General features: G+C 43.4%; 1 protein-coding gene and 1 long non-coding RNA gene across 10 annotated transcripts in view; one reads left to right on the top strand and one right to left on the bottom strand.

The window, feature by feature from the left end:
* Positions 1-2,390: 2,390 nt before the first annotated feature.
* On the bottom strand, positions 2,391-7,528 carry LOC144286864 (uncharacterized). The gene is made up of 3 exons (XR_013354789.1): positions 7,294-7,528; positions 5,844-6,057; positions 2,391-4,436 (listed from the first exon to the last, which is right to left on the bottom strand). It is a non-coding gene; the product is annotated as an uncharacterized LOC144286864 (long non-coding RNA).
* A 41-nt stretch (positions 7,529-7,569) lies between these two features.
* METTL2A (methyltransferase 2A, tRNA N3-cytidine) overlaps positions 7,570-12,648 on the top strand; it is a 35,273-nt gene continuing 30,194 nt past the window's right edge. For 8 of the 9 annotated variants that reach the window (XR_013354785.1, XR_013354786.1, XR_013354788.1 and 5 more), the window contains exons 1-4: positions 7,570-7,728; positions 7,934-8,025; positions 9,757-10,115; positions 12,555-12,604. Coding sequence is in view for 5 of the 9 variants with exons in the window: in XM_077853902.1 (XP_077710028.1) it covers positions 7,619-7,728; positions 7,934-8,025; positions 9,757-10,115; positions 12,555-12,604 (611 nt within the window). In the remaining 4 variants the exon portion in view is untranslated. Of the gene's footprint in view, positions 7,729-7,933; positions 8,036-9,756; positions 10,116-12,554; positions 12,605-12,648 lie in introns of all 9 variants that reach the window. The other variant, XM_077853900.1, reaches the window with a different exon arrangement.

Raw genomic sequence — 12,648 nt, 5'->3', positions numbered from 1 at the left:
CTGTGAAGAAGCTTTTTTATGTTGATTAAGGTCCCAATAGTTCATTTTTGCTTTTGTTTCCCTTGCCTTCATAGACGTATCTTGCAAGAAGTTGCTATAGCCAAGTTCAAAAAGGTTGTTGCCTGAGTTTTCCTCTAGGACTTTGATGGATTCTTGTCTCACATTTATATCTTTCATATATTTTGAGTTTACCTTTGTGTATGGTGTAAGAGAATGGTCTAGTTTCATTCTTCTGTGTGTGGCTATCCAATTTTCCCAGTACCATTTATTGAAAAGACTAACCTTTTTCCAGTGGATATTCTTTCCTGCTTTGTTGAATATTAGTTGACCATAGAGTTGAGTGCCCATTCCTGGGTTCTCTATTCTGTTCCATTGATCTATGTATCTTTTTTTTGTGCCAGTACCATACTGTCTTGATGATCACAGCTTTGTGATACAGCTTGAAATCCGGCATTGTGATGCCCCCAGCATTGGTTTTCTTTTTCAATATTCCTCTGACTATTCAACCTCACTGAGATAAGTTTAAGGGCCATGACAGCAAACAACACTTTGCCCACCTTACCTTCATCATTCTGTCCCTCTCACTTTCAACACTTGACATTTTAGCAAAACCGTGCTTGTGCCTCCTACCAACTCTAGAAAGACTCCATTCGGAGTCTTTTCTGATTCCATACAAATCTTAAGATTATTTGTTCCAACTCTATGAAGAAAGTCCATGGTATTTCGATGGGGATTGCACTGAACTTGTAAATTGCCCTGGATAGCATAGGCATTTTCACAGTATTTATTCTTCCAATCCATGAGCATGGAATGTTTTTCCACCTCTTTATGTCTTCCTCATTTTATTTCAGAAGTGTTCTGTAGTTTTTAGGGTATAGATCCTTTACCTCTTTGTTAGGTTAATTCCTAAGTTTTGGGTGCAATTGTAAATGGGATTGGTTCCTTAATTTCTCTTTCTTCAGTCTCATTGTTAGCATATAGAAATGCCACTGACTTCTGTGCATTGATTTTGTATCATGCCACATTGCTGAATTGCTGTATGAGTTCTAGAAATCTTGGGGTGGAGTCTTTTGGGTGTTCTATATACAGTATCTTGTTATCTGCAAAGAGGGAGAGTTTGACTTCTTCTTTGCCAATTTGAATGCCTTTTATTTCTTTTTATTGTCTGATTGCTGAGGCTAGGACTTCTAGTACTATGTTGAATAACAATGATGACAGTGGAAAAAAAAAATGATGACAGTGGACATCCCTGTCGTGTTTCCTGATCTTAGGGGAAGGCCTCTCAGTTTTTCCCCATTGAGAATGATATTCATTGTGGGCTTTTCATAAATGGCTTTTTAAGATATTGAGGAATGTTCCTTCTATCCCTACACTTTGAAAGGTTTTAATCAGGAATGGATGCTGTATTTTCCAGAAATGGATGCTTTCTCTGTATCTACTGAGAGGATCATATGGTTGTTTTTTTTCTCTTATTGATGTGATCTATCACGTTGATTATTTTGGTTTCCTTTTCCTAATTCTTAACTAGTATACAGAGGTCATGCGGTTATCTCCCCAGCAAACAGCTGCGCTCTGCTGCCTCCACCTGGCTCAAAAGTGCCTGGGCAGAAGAAGAAAAGCCAAATGCCGGCACTTATCTCAATACAGAGCCACCCCTATGAGCCCCTAATGGCTCCCCTAGTAATAAGCATCTGAGTTTATGTGACCATAAATCACATTAGGTTTTTGATTATTTGTAAAAGAGGCCAGAGGCAGCAGATGACATGATCTTTCAGTTCCAGGGAATAATATCACCATCTCCCAGGGACTCTTTTTTTTTTTTTAATAAATTTATTTTTTATTGGTGTTCCATTTGCCAACATAGAGAATAACACCCAGTGCTCATCCCGTCAAGTGCCCACCTCAGTGCCCGCCACCCAGTCACCCCCACCCGTCGCCCACCTCCCCTTCTACCACCCCTAGTTCGTTTCCCAGAGTTAGGAGTCTTCCATGTTCTGTCTCCCTTTCTGATATTTCCCACTTATTTTTGCTCCTTTCCCCTTTATTCCCTTTCACTATTATTTATATTCCCCAAATGAATGAGACCATATAATGTTTGTCCTTCTCCGATTGACTTATTTCACTCAGCATAATACCCTCCAGTTCCATCCACAACGAAGCAAATGGTGGGTATTTGTCGTTTCTAATGGCTGAGTAATATTCCATTGTATACATACACCACATCTTCTTTATCCATTCATCTTTCGATGGACACCGAGGCTCCTTCCGCAGTTTGGCTATTGTGAACATTGCTGCTAGAAACATCGGGGTGCAGGTGTCCCGGCATTTCATTGCATCTTATCTTTGGGGTAAATCCCCAGCAGTGCAATTGCTGGGTCATAGGGCAGATCTCTTTTTTTTTTTTTTTAATTTTATTTATTTATTATAGTCACAGAGAGAGAGAGAGAGTCAGAGACACAGGCAGAGGGAGAAGCAGGCTCCATGCACCGGGAGCCCGACGTGGGATTCGATCCCGGGTCTCCAGGATCGCGCCCTGGGCCAAAGGCAGGTGCCAAACCGCTGCACCACCCAGGGATCCCGGCAGATCTCTTTTTAACTCTTTGAGGAACCTCCACACATTTTTCCAGAGTGGCTGCACCAGTTCACATTCCCACCAACAGTGCAAGAGGGTTCCCTTTTCTCCGCATCCTCTCCAACATTTGTGGTTTCCTGCCTTGTTAATTTTCCCCATTCTCACTGGTGTGAGGTGGTATCTCATTGCGGTTTTGATTTGTATTTCCCTGATTCTCCCAGGGACTCTTGATTAAATTTGGGTGTTCCTATGGCTCCTTAGTCACGCGTCATCAGGCTCATCTCTTGGATCCCTCTTAAAAATAGTTGATCTCATCCATTACACTTGTTGCTGTTGTTCTTTAGTGCATTTAATAAAGATGTGCATGTATAACTATTACAAGTTTGGGAGGTGTACTTTTTATTGTGGAAAAAATATGCATACAATTTACTATTTTAATACTGTTTAGGTGTATATCATCCATTACATTTTTTTTCCTGTTAGAAAAAGGAAAAGACATGTCCCATATTGATGGAGACAGTGGCTTATAATATGAAATCATACCATGCCAGAAAAAAACAATGAAGATTGTGAAGGCTCCTAAAACTATTTAATGAATTGGACTTGAAGCAAATTTATGTTACCTTGAATATTCAAAACTATATAACACTATTTACCATTCTTTACAATATTATGATGTTGAGAAACAGAACCTTGGGGCACCTGGGTGGCTCAGTAGGATAAGTGTCTGCCTTCAGCTCAGGTCACGATCCCGGGGTCCTGGGACTGAGCCTGGTGTCAGGCTCCCTGATTGGCGAGGAGTCTGCTTTTCCCTCTCCCTCTGCCCCTTGGCCTGCTCATGCTCTCTCTCACTCGCTCTGTCTCAAATAAATAAAATATTTTTTAAAAAAAGAATCTTATAGATAAGTCACCATGTTCCTACCTCAAAAACAAGTTTTATGGTTTGACAGATTTTTTTTGATATGGTTATGACTGTAATGGCAATCTAAGAGCTGTAATTTCGATGCCAAAATATTCAAATTCCTGGAATATTTTCTTGAATCAATAGGACAACAGGACAGAATATTTTTCTGTCCTGGAAATTCTAAAATGTACAGAAATATGGTCTATCAATCTGTCCCACACTGTGGTTGACAGTAGAAACTGGCATCTTGCAGATGGAATACAGTTTAGCAACAGGTATTCAGCCATTCATTCAACAATTATTTATTGAGTTGCATACTGCATGCTGGCCCCTATTCTAGGACCTGGATATATAACAATGAATGAACAGATAAAATGCCCTGACCTTACAGCTGAGTAATGCAGCTAATTATAACCAATGACTCAGTACTTCCACTTCTAGAAATTATTTCTAAAGAAGCAATCGTGAATATACAAATCATTTAGTTAGGGAATCCCGGCTGGCCCAGCAGTTTAGCACCGCCTTCAGCCCAGGGCCTGATCCCAGAGACCCGGGATGGAGTCCCACATCAGGTTCCCTGCATGGAGCCTGCTTCTCTCTCTGCCACTCTCTCACTCTCTCTCTCTCTCTCTGTGTCTCATTAATAAATAAAATCTTTAAAAAAATGATTTAGTTATAAAGATGTTTATCATGTTGGATTTATAATAGTAAGAAACTTAAAGTAGCTTAAATGGCCAGTAAATCATGATACAGCTCTATTAAACAATACCAGGGTCATTAAAACAATGTTAGAAAAGAACATTCCAAAAAAAAAAAGAGAGGGCAGCCCCGGTGGCACAGTGGTTTAGCGCTGCCTGCAGCCAGGGGTGTGATCCTGGAGACCTGGGATCGAGTCCCACGTTGGGCTTCCTGCATGGAGCCAGCTTCTCCCTCTGCCTGTGTCTCTGCCTCTCTCTCTCTCTCTCTCTCTCTGAATAAATAAATTAAAAAAGAGAGAGAGAACATTCAAGCAAAAGAATGATATTCACAAGGTATTATCAAGTTATAAAACAGACTACAGGGATCCCTGGGTGGCACAGAGGTTTGGCGCCTGCCTTTGGCCCAGGGTGTGATCCTGGAGACCTGGGATCGAGTCCCACGTCGGGCTCCCGGTGCATGGAGCCTGCTTCTCCCTCTGCCTATGTCTCTGCCTCTCTCTCTCTCTGACTATCATAAATAAATAAAAATTTTTAAAAAGATTAAAAATAAAAAAAAAACAGACTACAACTGCTCAGAGCCATGAGAAAACTTTAAGGGGTTGTTTTAGAACCTAATTATGGTGGTAGTTGCACAAGTATAGATTTTTTAATGAAAATCTGTCAAACTGTACACTTATAATGGATGAATTTAATTGTATGTAAACTATACCTCAATGAAGCTGTGAAAAAAGAAGGCAGAAAGCAGTTCTAAAACTATTTTAACTTAAAAGTGACTTCTATAAATAAATTAGAAAAAAGAGAGTGGAAGGATACAAGTCAAAGAGTTTAATGGGTTAAATTAAGGATGGAATGGGGTAGTTTCTTTTTTTTTTTTTGTCTAAATGCTCTACAATAAACATGTATTTATTTTGCAATGAGAAAAGAACCACAAAGTCTGTTTAAAGTTGTTAAACCAGCTTAATTATCTAGGGCTGCTACATGTTCTGTGAAACTTTAAGGAGAACAAATTAGGACACCCTTCCCCACCTTTCAGTTCCAGAACACATGCTTACACAGACCAGTATTTCCACTGATTGGAACTCAAAGGAAAGCATGAAATAATTAACTACCCATGTCCCAGGTTGACGCCCAAGGCCATAATTCAGTCTGAGTGTTCTTAACCTTTCCAGGCTTTGAACCCATGCCACCCAGCTAGAAGAGCTCCTGCAGCTCACCAGCAGAGGGACCCCATAGGTCCCCTGAGAAGTATTGCTGAAGATACAGTTCAGTATATAGTCTGATACAAAAAGGACTCAACAGCCATGTCTTCCAAATTTCTTCAGAAAAATGCTTTTGAGTGTTTCAAAATTCAGAGAACAATAAGTTTTACAGGTCAACCAACCAATTCTAAAGAAGTTAGGTTTAGGATACTTTTACCACATTTTGTCAAAAGGGCCCAAGTTGTTTGACATTTTAAATGACTGATTATTGGAACTAATATAGTGATTTCAAGTGAAAACAGAGTGAATGCTATGTGAGGAAATATGCAGTGGGGCTGTTGACTGGGAGCATTAACAGCTTTTGGTGTAAGAAGAAAAAAGCATGTAGAAGAGACAAGATGCCAAGAATAAATATAAAGCAACCACTGTATCAAACAATTGGCCTTGAGAAAAAAAAAATCCTTATATACTTGCTTTTTGGAAAGGTTTTGTTCAAATGTTTCAGAAGACCATGAGCATGGCAGAAGTGCTTTCAAATAAAGTACAAGTTCTTTACTATCTTATCTTCTCGACTCACTCCCATATTTTTCTTTGTGATTAGGGAGGGTTTAGGGCTTGTTCGTATTTCTTTTCTGAGAAAGATTACAGAATCGCGCAGAGCTCCCTTCTGCCTGTGGAAAGAATCTGCAATGAAAACAAATGATCACTGGTTACCAGTGTGCCGGCTAGTACTGTTCCACTTAAAAAACTAACCCTTTCCTTAACTTCTTTCAAATGGTAGTCGTTACTCCCCTGGAACTCTTTTCAATTAACCTTGTATCGACAGGGTACTTTCTTCTAGATTTTTTAAAATTTTTTAATTTATTTATGATAGTCACAGAGAGAGAGAGGCAGAGACACAGGCAGAGGGAGAAGCAGGCTCCATGCACCGGGAGCCCGACGTGGGGTTCGATCCCGGGTCTCCAGGATCGCGCCCACCCAGGGATCCCCTCTTCTAGATTCTTTTGAGAATCCATCTATAGTAATTATCGACATAGAAATGGAAGGCTGAAAAACGTATTAATCTAACAAACTATGTGCATTATATTACAATGCAGATTGTGTAAACAAGCTCGGGTATGGGTAATTCCAAAAAGTAAGTGGTTACAGATTATGTACTTATAGGGGCGCCATGTGGCTCAGTGGGTTAAGCATCTGCCGTCCGCTCAGGTCATGATCTCAGGGTCTACTTCTCCCTCCCCCTCGTTCTAAGTAAATAATCTTAAAAAACAAAATTAAAAAAAAAAGAAAAAAGAAAGAAACAAGGGATGCCTGGGTGCTGGCTCAGTGGTTGTGCGTTAGTTTCAAGTCCCAGGATCGTCCCACATTGGGCCTCCTGCATGGAGCCTGCTTCTCTCTCTGCCTATGTCTCTGCCTCTCTGTGTGTCTCTCATGAATAAATATTTTAAAAATCTATCTTTAAAAAATTATGTAAATTAACCGCAGGTTCTCAGAATTCATTCTATAGCCTTCCCCAAAAGAAACTTTTTTTTTTTTCAGAGCTTTCCACACTATAAAAAGCTGACTATAAAAGCTGGAAAACTCCCCTATTTCGTCAGCCAGCTTGCAATCTTGCTCAAATTCTTCTGCCATCAGGTCTACCATGAGACTACGCACCCTTAATTCTCAAAGTGATTCAAGACGCTTCCTGTCTTAAAACTTGAGGGATGGGGACGCCCGGGTGGCTCAGCGGTTTAGCGCCACCTTCGGCCCAGGGCGTGATCCTGGAGTCCCGGGATCGAGTCCCACGTCGGGCTCCCGGTATGGAGCCTGCTTCTCCCTCTGCCTGTGCCTCTGCCTCTCTCCCTGTCTTTCGTGAATAAATAAATAAAATCTTAAAAAAAAAAAAAAAAAAAAAAAACTTGAGGGAAACTAGCGAACCTGTTAGAGGGCCCAAGCACAGAAAGGGGGCTCAAGCCTAATGTCTCCCACTTTCCTGACGGCCTGCACCTTCGCCAGCACCTTTTCGGGTTGGAGGGAAAAGCCGGCTCTGACCAATTCCGCGGCCACGTGCCGGGTCCCCAGAGCGCGCTGCCCCGCCCCAGAGGCGGAGCTCGAGCTCCAACCCCGGCGGGGCCCTTCAGAGCCGCCCCGCCCCGCCTCGCCTTGCTCTTTTCCCGCCCAGACCCCGCGACTTCCGGAGGGGGCGTGGACTCTCAGGAAGTTCTCGCGTTACCGAAAGGGAGGCACATCCGGCTCCGGTGTCATGGCCGACCCTTACCCTGAATGCGCGCTGGCTGCGGTCGGCGAGAAGAGGCAGCAGTTTGGGAGCAGATTTCTGAGCGATCCGGCGCGCGTCTTCCACCATAATGCCTGGTAACCGCCCTGCCCCTCCCGGCTTGCGGCTCGCCCTCTGTCCCGCCGCCCCGTGCTCTCTGAGAAGCCCCTGACCGCCGGCCACGAGTCCCGCTGCCCTGCTCGAGGCGCTCTCCTTCCACGGGAGAGGCCCTGTGGGGCCAGCGACTCACCCCGCTCGCAGCTGGAACGTGAGGCCCCTAAGCTGCTCGTTTGATTTTCCCAGGGACAATGTGGAGTGGTCGGAAGAGCAGGCCGCCGCGGCGGAGAGGAAAGTCCGGGAGAACAGTACCCAGCGGGTGTGCCAGGAGAAGCAAGGTGCGCCCAGGTGTGGACCCTCAATGGTAGCAGCAGCCAGCGTGCCAGTGGACACGCTCTCCCCTAGAGGCCAGAGACCGAGACCGCCAAGAGCCTTTGTTACCGGACTGATACCGAACTCGGGGGTGGGATGGGAGGGACAGGGGATGGGTAAGGATGGCAAAGGGCTTCACCCAAAATCTTATTAGGGCAAAGAGGGACTTTAGATTTTGGCTTTATCCGAGAGGGAGGAACTGTATCCTGATGTATTTTCTAGCGGATACATTTTTAGTTAGGTCGACTAGACCCATATTAATAGGACTGGCCTGTGGCAGCCGTGTGGTCACGTGATCGACTTAGAGGCTGTGCTTCCCGTGATTACACTCCGGCTAAAGAAATGTCACTGAAGCTAGATTCTAGCGACCAGATTCTAAATATCGTTGGGGGAGGGAGCTAACTATGGTGAATTATATGTCTTTTTCTTGGATGATGGCTATGAGGATTTAGGGCTTCGTCCAAGGAAAGCTGGGTGAAGAGGAGTGTATGTAGGTAAGCCTGGCCAAAGTCAAAGAGACCCCTTTCTGGAGAGGTGGATGATTTCACTGCAAAACATCTCTAAGTACTAAAACTAGAACTGGCAGGTCCTATGTCCTAAAAGACCATTCAAAGCAGGACTAGAAATTGGGAGAGTGGTATCCCACAGTTCACAGTAACAATTAGAAGATTCCAGTTACAAAATATTCACCCGACATAGTTTGACAGAGACTAGTTCAAGGCAAGTTAGAGCTGAAAGGGATTTTGAAAATCATGTAGTCCAATATCCTCTTTTTACAGTTAAAGAAACTTGGACCACAGGACATTAAGTGCCTTACCCAGAGGTAAGCAGTTAGTTAGTAGTAGGAGTGGTGGAACTAAAATCCAATTTGTTAGATTTTTGTTCTCTTCTACTACACTAATCAAAGCCCTGTATTGGCAAAGAGCAGAAAACTGAAGTCTGGGACTGCCGGCTGCCTTGATGGCCTTAAACTATGATGGAAGCAGTCTACCCTTAAGTCTCTCCTGTTGTCTCTCATCAGAACTCTTCTCACCTGAAGACATTTTTCCCTCTTGTCTCTGTTTTCTCCTTTCCTTTTAGACTTATTTCTGTTTTTAGGATCTTTTAGTAGTATTAAATTCATTCCTTAGCTCTACTTTCGATAAGACTCACAGGCAGAGGAGTGTATATAAAACAAAAAAGCTGCATGTATCATAATCATTGAGTTCACATGGGGAATGACTGAAGAACCTGGTACGTTTCGCCTGTAAAAGAGAAGGTTTAGCGGTGAAAATAACTGCATAACCGCCCTTAAATCAAAAGATTGTTCTGTATGGCCCTAAGAAAGTAGGACTTTTTGACCAGGAGACAGATTTTCTGCTTAATGTTAGAATTTTTTTTCTCTCTCTCTCTCTCTTTTTTTTTTTTTTTCCCCCTTAATGTTAGAATTCTCTAATAGCTAAGAGCCACCCAAAAACGTGGGTGGAGAATTGGTAGTAAGTTCCCTGGTAAAAGTTCCTCCTAAGAAGGGCAAGATACAGAGGGAATTTATGTAGGGTAGGTGGTAGAACTCAGAGATTTCCAGTTCTGAGGTTATGGCTCTACTTGAAGATACTTTTAGTATAAAATTACATTCAGTGAAGCAGGATGACGTTTGACATCAGGGACACATAAACATTGGGAGATGGTTTTTTAAATTCTTTCTTTAATATTTACAGTTGATTATGAGGTCAATGCCCACAAATATTGGAATGAATTCTACAAAATCCACGAAAATGGATTTTTCAAAGATAGACATTGGCTTTTCACTGAATTCCCAGAGTTGGCACCCAGCCAAAACCAAAACCACTTGAATGATTTGCTCCCAGAGAACAAGAGGAGTAAAGTACCTCAATGTAGAAGCAATGAGGATGGACCTGGCTTACAAATAGAAGAACAACACAAGTGTTCTTCAAATAGCCTTGGACATAAAATGCAGATGCCTCCTGTGGAAGAAAACGTAACTCAGAAACTCAGTCACCTGGAAATCTGTGTGGATGAGTTCCCTGGGTCCTCAGCTACCTACAGAATACTTGAGGTAACTCCCCTTTATTGTCCTGATAGTGGGGTTAATGAGGCTGTTGTATTGTACATGTGGATGGTGCAGAGAGGCTGACCACAAAAGTGATTGTGTCTGAAGAAGCTGACTAGACTTGACTCATGTTGGCTTGGAAACCCCTCGATTTTTGAACGAATGACATGTCTTAAATTCAAACCAGATATCTGGTGGGTGTGGCAAACAAAGATATTACCTGAGGTGTTACCTGGAAACATCCTGTTGTATCTGAACATTGTAGAATCGTGCTATACCTGCCACCTGAAAAGAGTCCCGAGTCAAAAGACAGATTCTTTTACCTCTCTTGTAATATAGGATGGAGGGGAGGGATTAGTTGGGTTGGTGCCTGCTTCTCAGGCATGGGGGAGTTCATGTCTTCCTAGTTTGGATGGTGTTGCTGAGATAAAGCTAGACCTGGAAACGTTGTCTGGGTGGGTACTGTGATGCAGATTTACAAGTGGTGACTGCACTCCACTGGAAGCTCGCCTTGGGGTTGAGTACTCTAGCCTGACCTTGTTATAGCCCCCCCCAACCCCCAAGCAGAAGAGGACCTCTGCCTCGTAGTTATGAGAATTACATACATTGAGATAATGATGTAATATCGCTAAAAATAGTGTCTGGCATGTAGTAAGCCCTTAGTAAATGGTCACTGTCTTTTTTGGGGGGTTGGGGGTTTTTTTGTTTTTAAAGATTTATTTTGGAGAGAGTTTGTGAGAGCAGGAGGAGGAGCAGAGGGAAGGGGAGATAATTTCTAGCCGACTCTGCACTCAGCGCAGAGCCAACCACCCCAAATAGTCACTGTTCTTAGTAGCACCCAGTTGAGGATAATGTAATCCATGGTTCCTTTTTTATTTTTTAAGATTTTATTTATTTATTCATGAGAGAGAGAGAGAGAGAGAGGCAGAGACACAGGCAAAGGGAGAAACAGGCTCCATGCAGGGAGCCTGACGTGGGACTCAATCCTGGGTTTCCAGGATCATGCCCTGGGCTGAAGGTGGTGCTAAACCGCTGAGCCACCCGGGCTGCCCCCATGGTTCCTTTTTCATGAATTTTTTAGCCTATGAAACACATTTTTCCAATAATAAAGTGCAGTTCAGGGATCCCTGGGTGGCTCAGTGGTTTAGCGCCTGCCTTTGGCTCAGGGCGTGATCCTGGAGACCCGGGATCAAGTCCCGCATCGGGCTCCCGGCATGGAGCCTGCTTCTCCCTCTGCTTGTGTCTCTGCCTCTCTCTCTCTCTATGTCTATCATGAATAAATAAAATCTTTAAAAAATATAAAGTGCAGTTCAGTAAGAAAGTGTTTCATCTGTCCTCTCTTCTCTGCACTGGGAGTAGCTCTTTCTGTCATACCCCCTCGTCACTAAAATGGACACATATGCAAAGTTCTTCTCCACCTCTTTCTTGGTCAGGAGCACTTCTCAGCTGTTGAGCTGATCACTGTCTGCAGTGGTGCTAAAACCACCAGAGACACTGATAGATGAGAGCCTCAGCTTGGCAGCCCCATGTCCCCTGACCTCACTTATTAATAGTCACAGCTTTGGAACCCAGGCCATTACAAGGGACATCGACACAGCAGCCAAGTTCATTGGGGCTGGGGCTGCCACAATAGGGCTGCCTAGCTCCGGGGCTGGAACTGGGACTGTTTGGGAGCCTCATCTTTGGTTATGCCAGGAATCCCTCGCTGAAGCAACAGCTCTTCTACATCATTCTGGGCTTTGCCCTGTAGGAGGCCATGGGGTTGTTTTTCCTGATAGGACCCTTCTCATCCTCTTTGCCTTGTGAAGGAACCATCTCCAACTCCTGTAGGTCTTTCTATGTCCCATCTGCCCTGGATGCTCCTTTCCCTATACCTCCCCAGGCAGCCTGGGGAAAGTGGTTGGCTTGGGGTTTGACAAAGGGAAGACAAAGAAATGCTGTATTAATAAGAAAAAAAAAAAGGGGACGCCTGGGTGGCTCAGCATTTGGGCATCTGTCTTTGGCTTGGTGTGATCCCACTGTCCCAGGATCAAGTCCCACATCGGGCTCCCTGCATGGGGCCTCCTTCTCCCTCTGCCTGTGTCTCTGCCTCTCTCTTTCTGTGTCTCTCATGAATAAATAAATAAAATCTTAAAAAAAAAAAAAAATTTCATCGTTAGGACTATTTGCTAAAACTCAAAAAGTAAAAGCAGTTCATGCCCCCTTTTTTCCACAGCAGCTCCTTTGTGCTGCTGAGAGCCCATGCTCTTGTCTTTTATGGCTCCCCCCACTTTAGACTTCCTGAGATCAAAGTCAGGGTATGTCATGGGTGCTGTTTAGCTCTGGTCTCTGCACTTTCCCTGCTAATACAATGAAACAAGATTATCTACTGTTGATTATTTATCTAGCTCTAGGGAATTAATTCTTTGGAACATCCTGTAACTAAAAGTTCATTTTTGTCTGCAGGTTGGTTGTGGTGTGGGAAACACAGTCTTTCCGATTTTACAAACTAACAAGTAAGTGTGTTGTAAAGTTAAACTGTAAGACAGCAAAGAGGAGA

Source organism: Canis aureus, chromosome 16 (assembly GCF_053574225.1).
Source record: "Canis aureus isolate CA01 chromosome 16, VMU_Caureus_v.1.0, whole genome shotgun sequence".
Lineage (NCBI taxonomy): Eukaryota > Metazoa > Chordata > Mammalia > Carnivora > Canidae > Canis > Canis aureus.
This window is presented reverse-complemented; position numbering and strand designations above follow the sequence as displayed.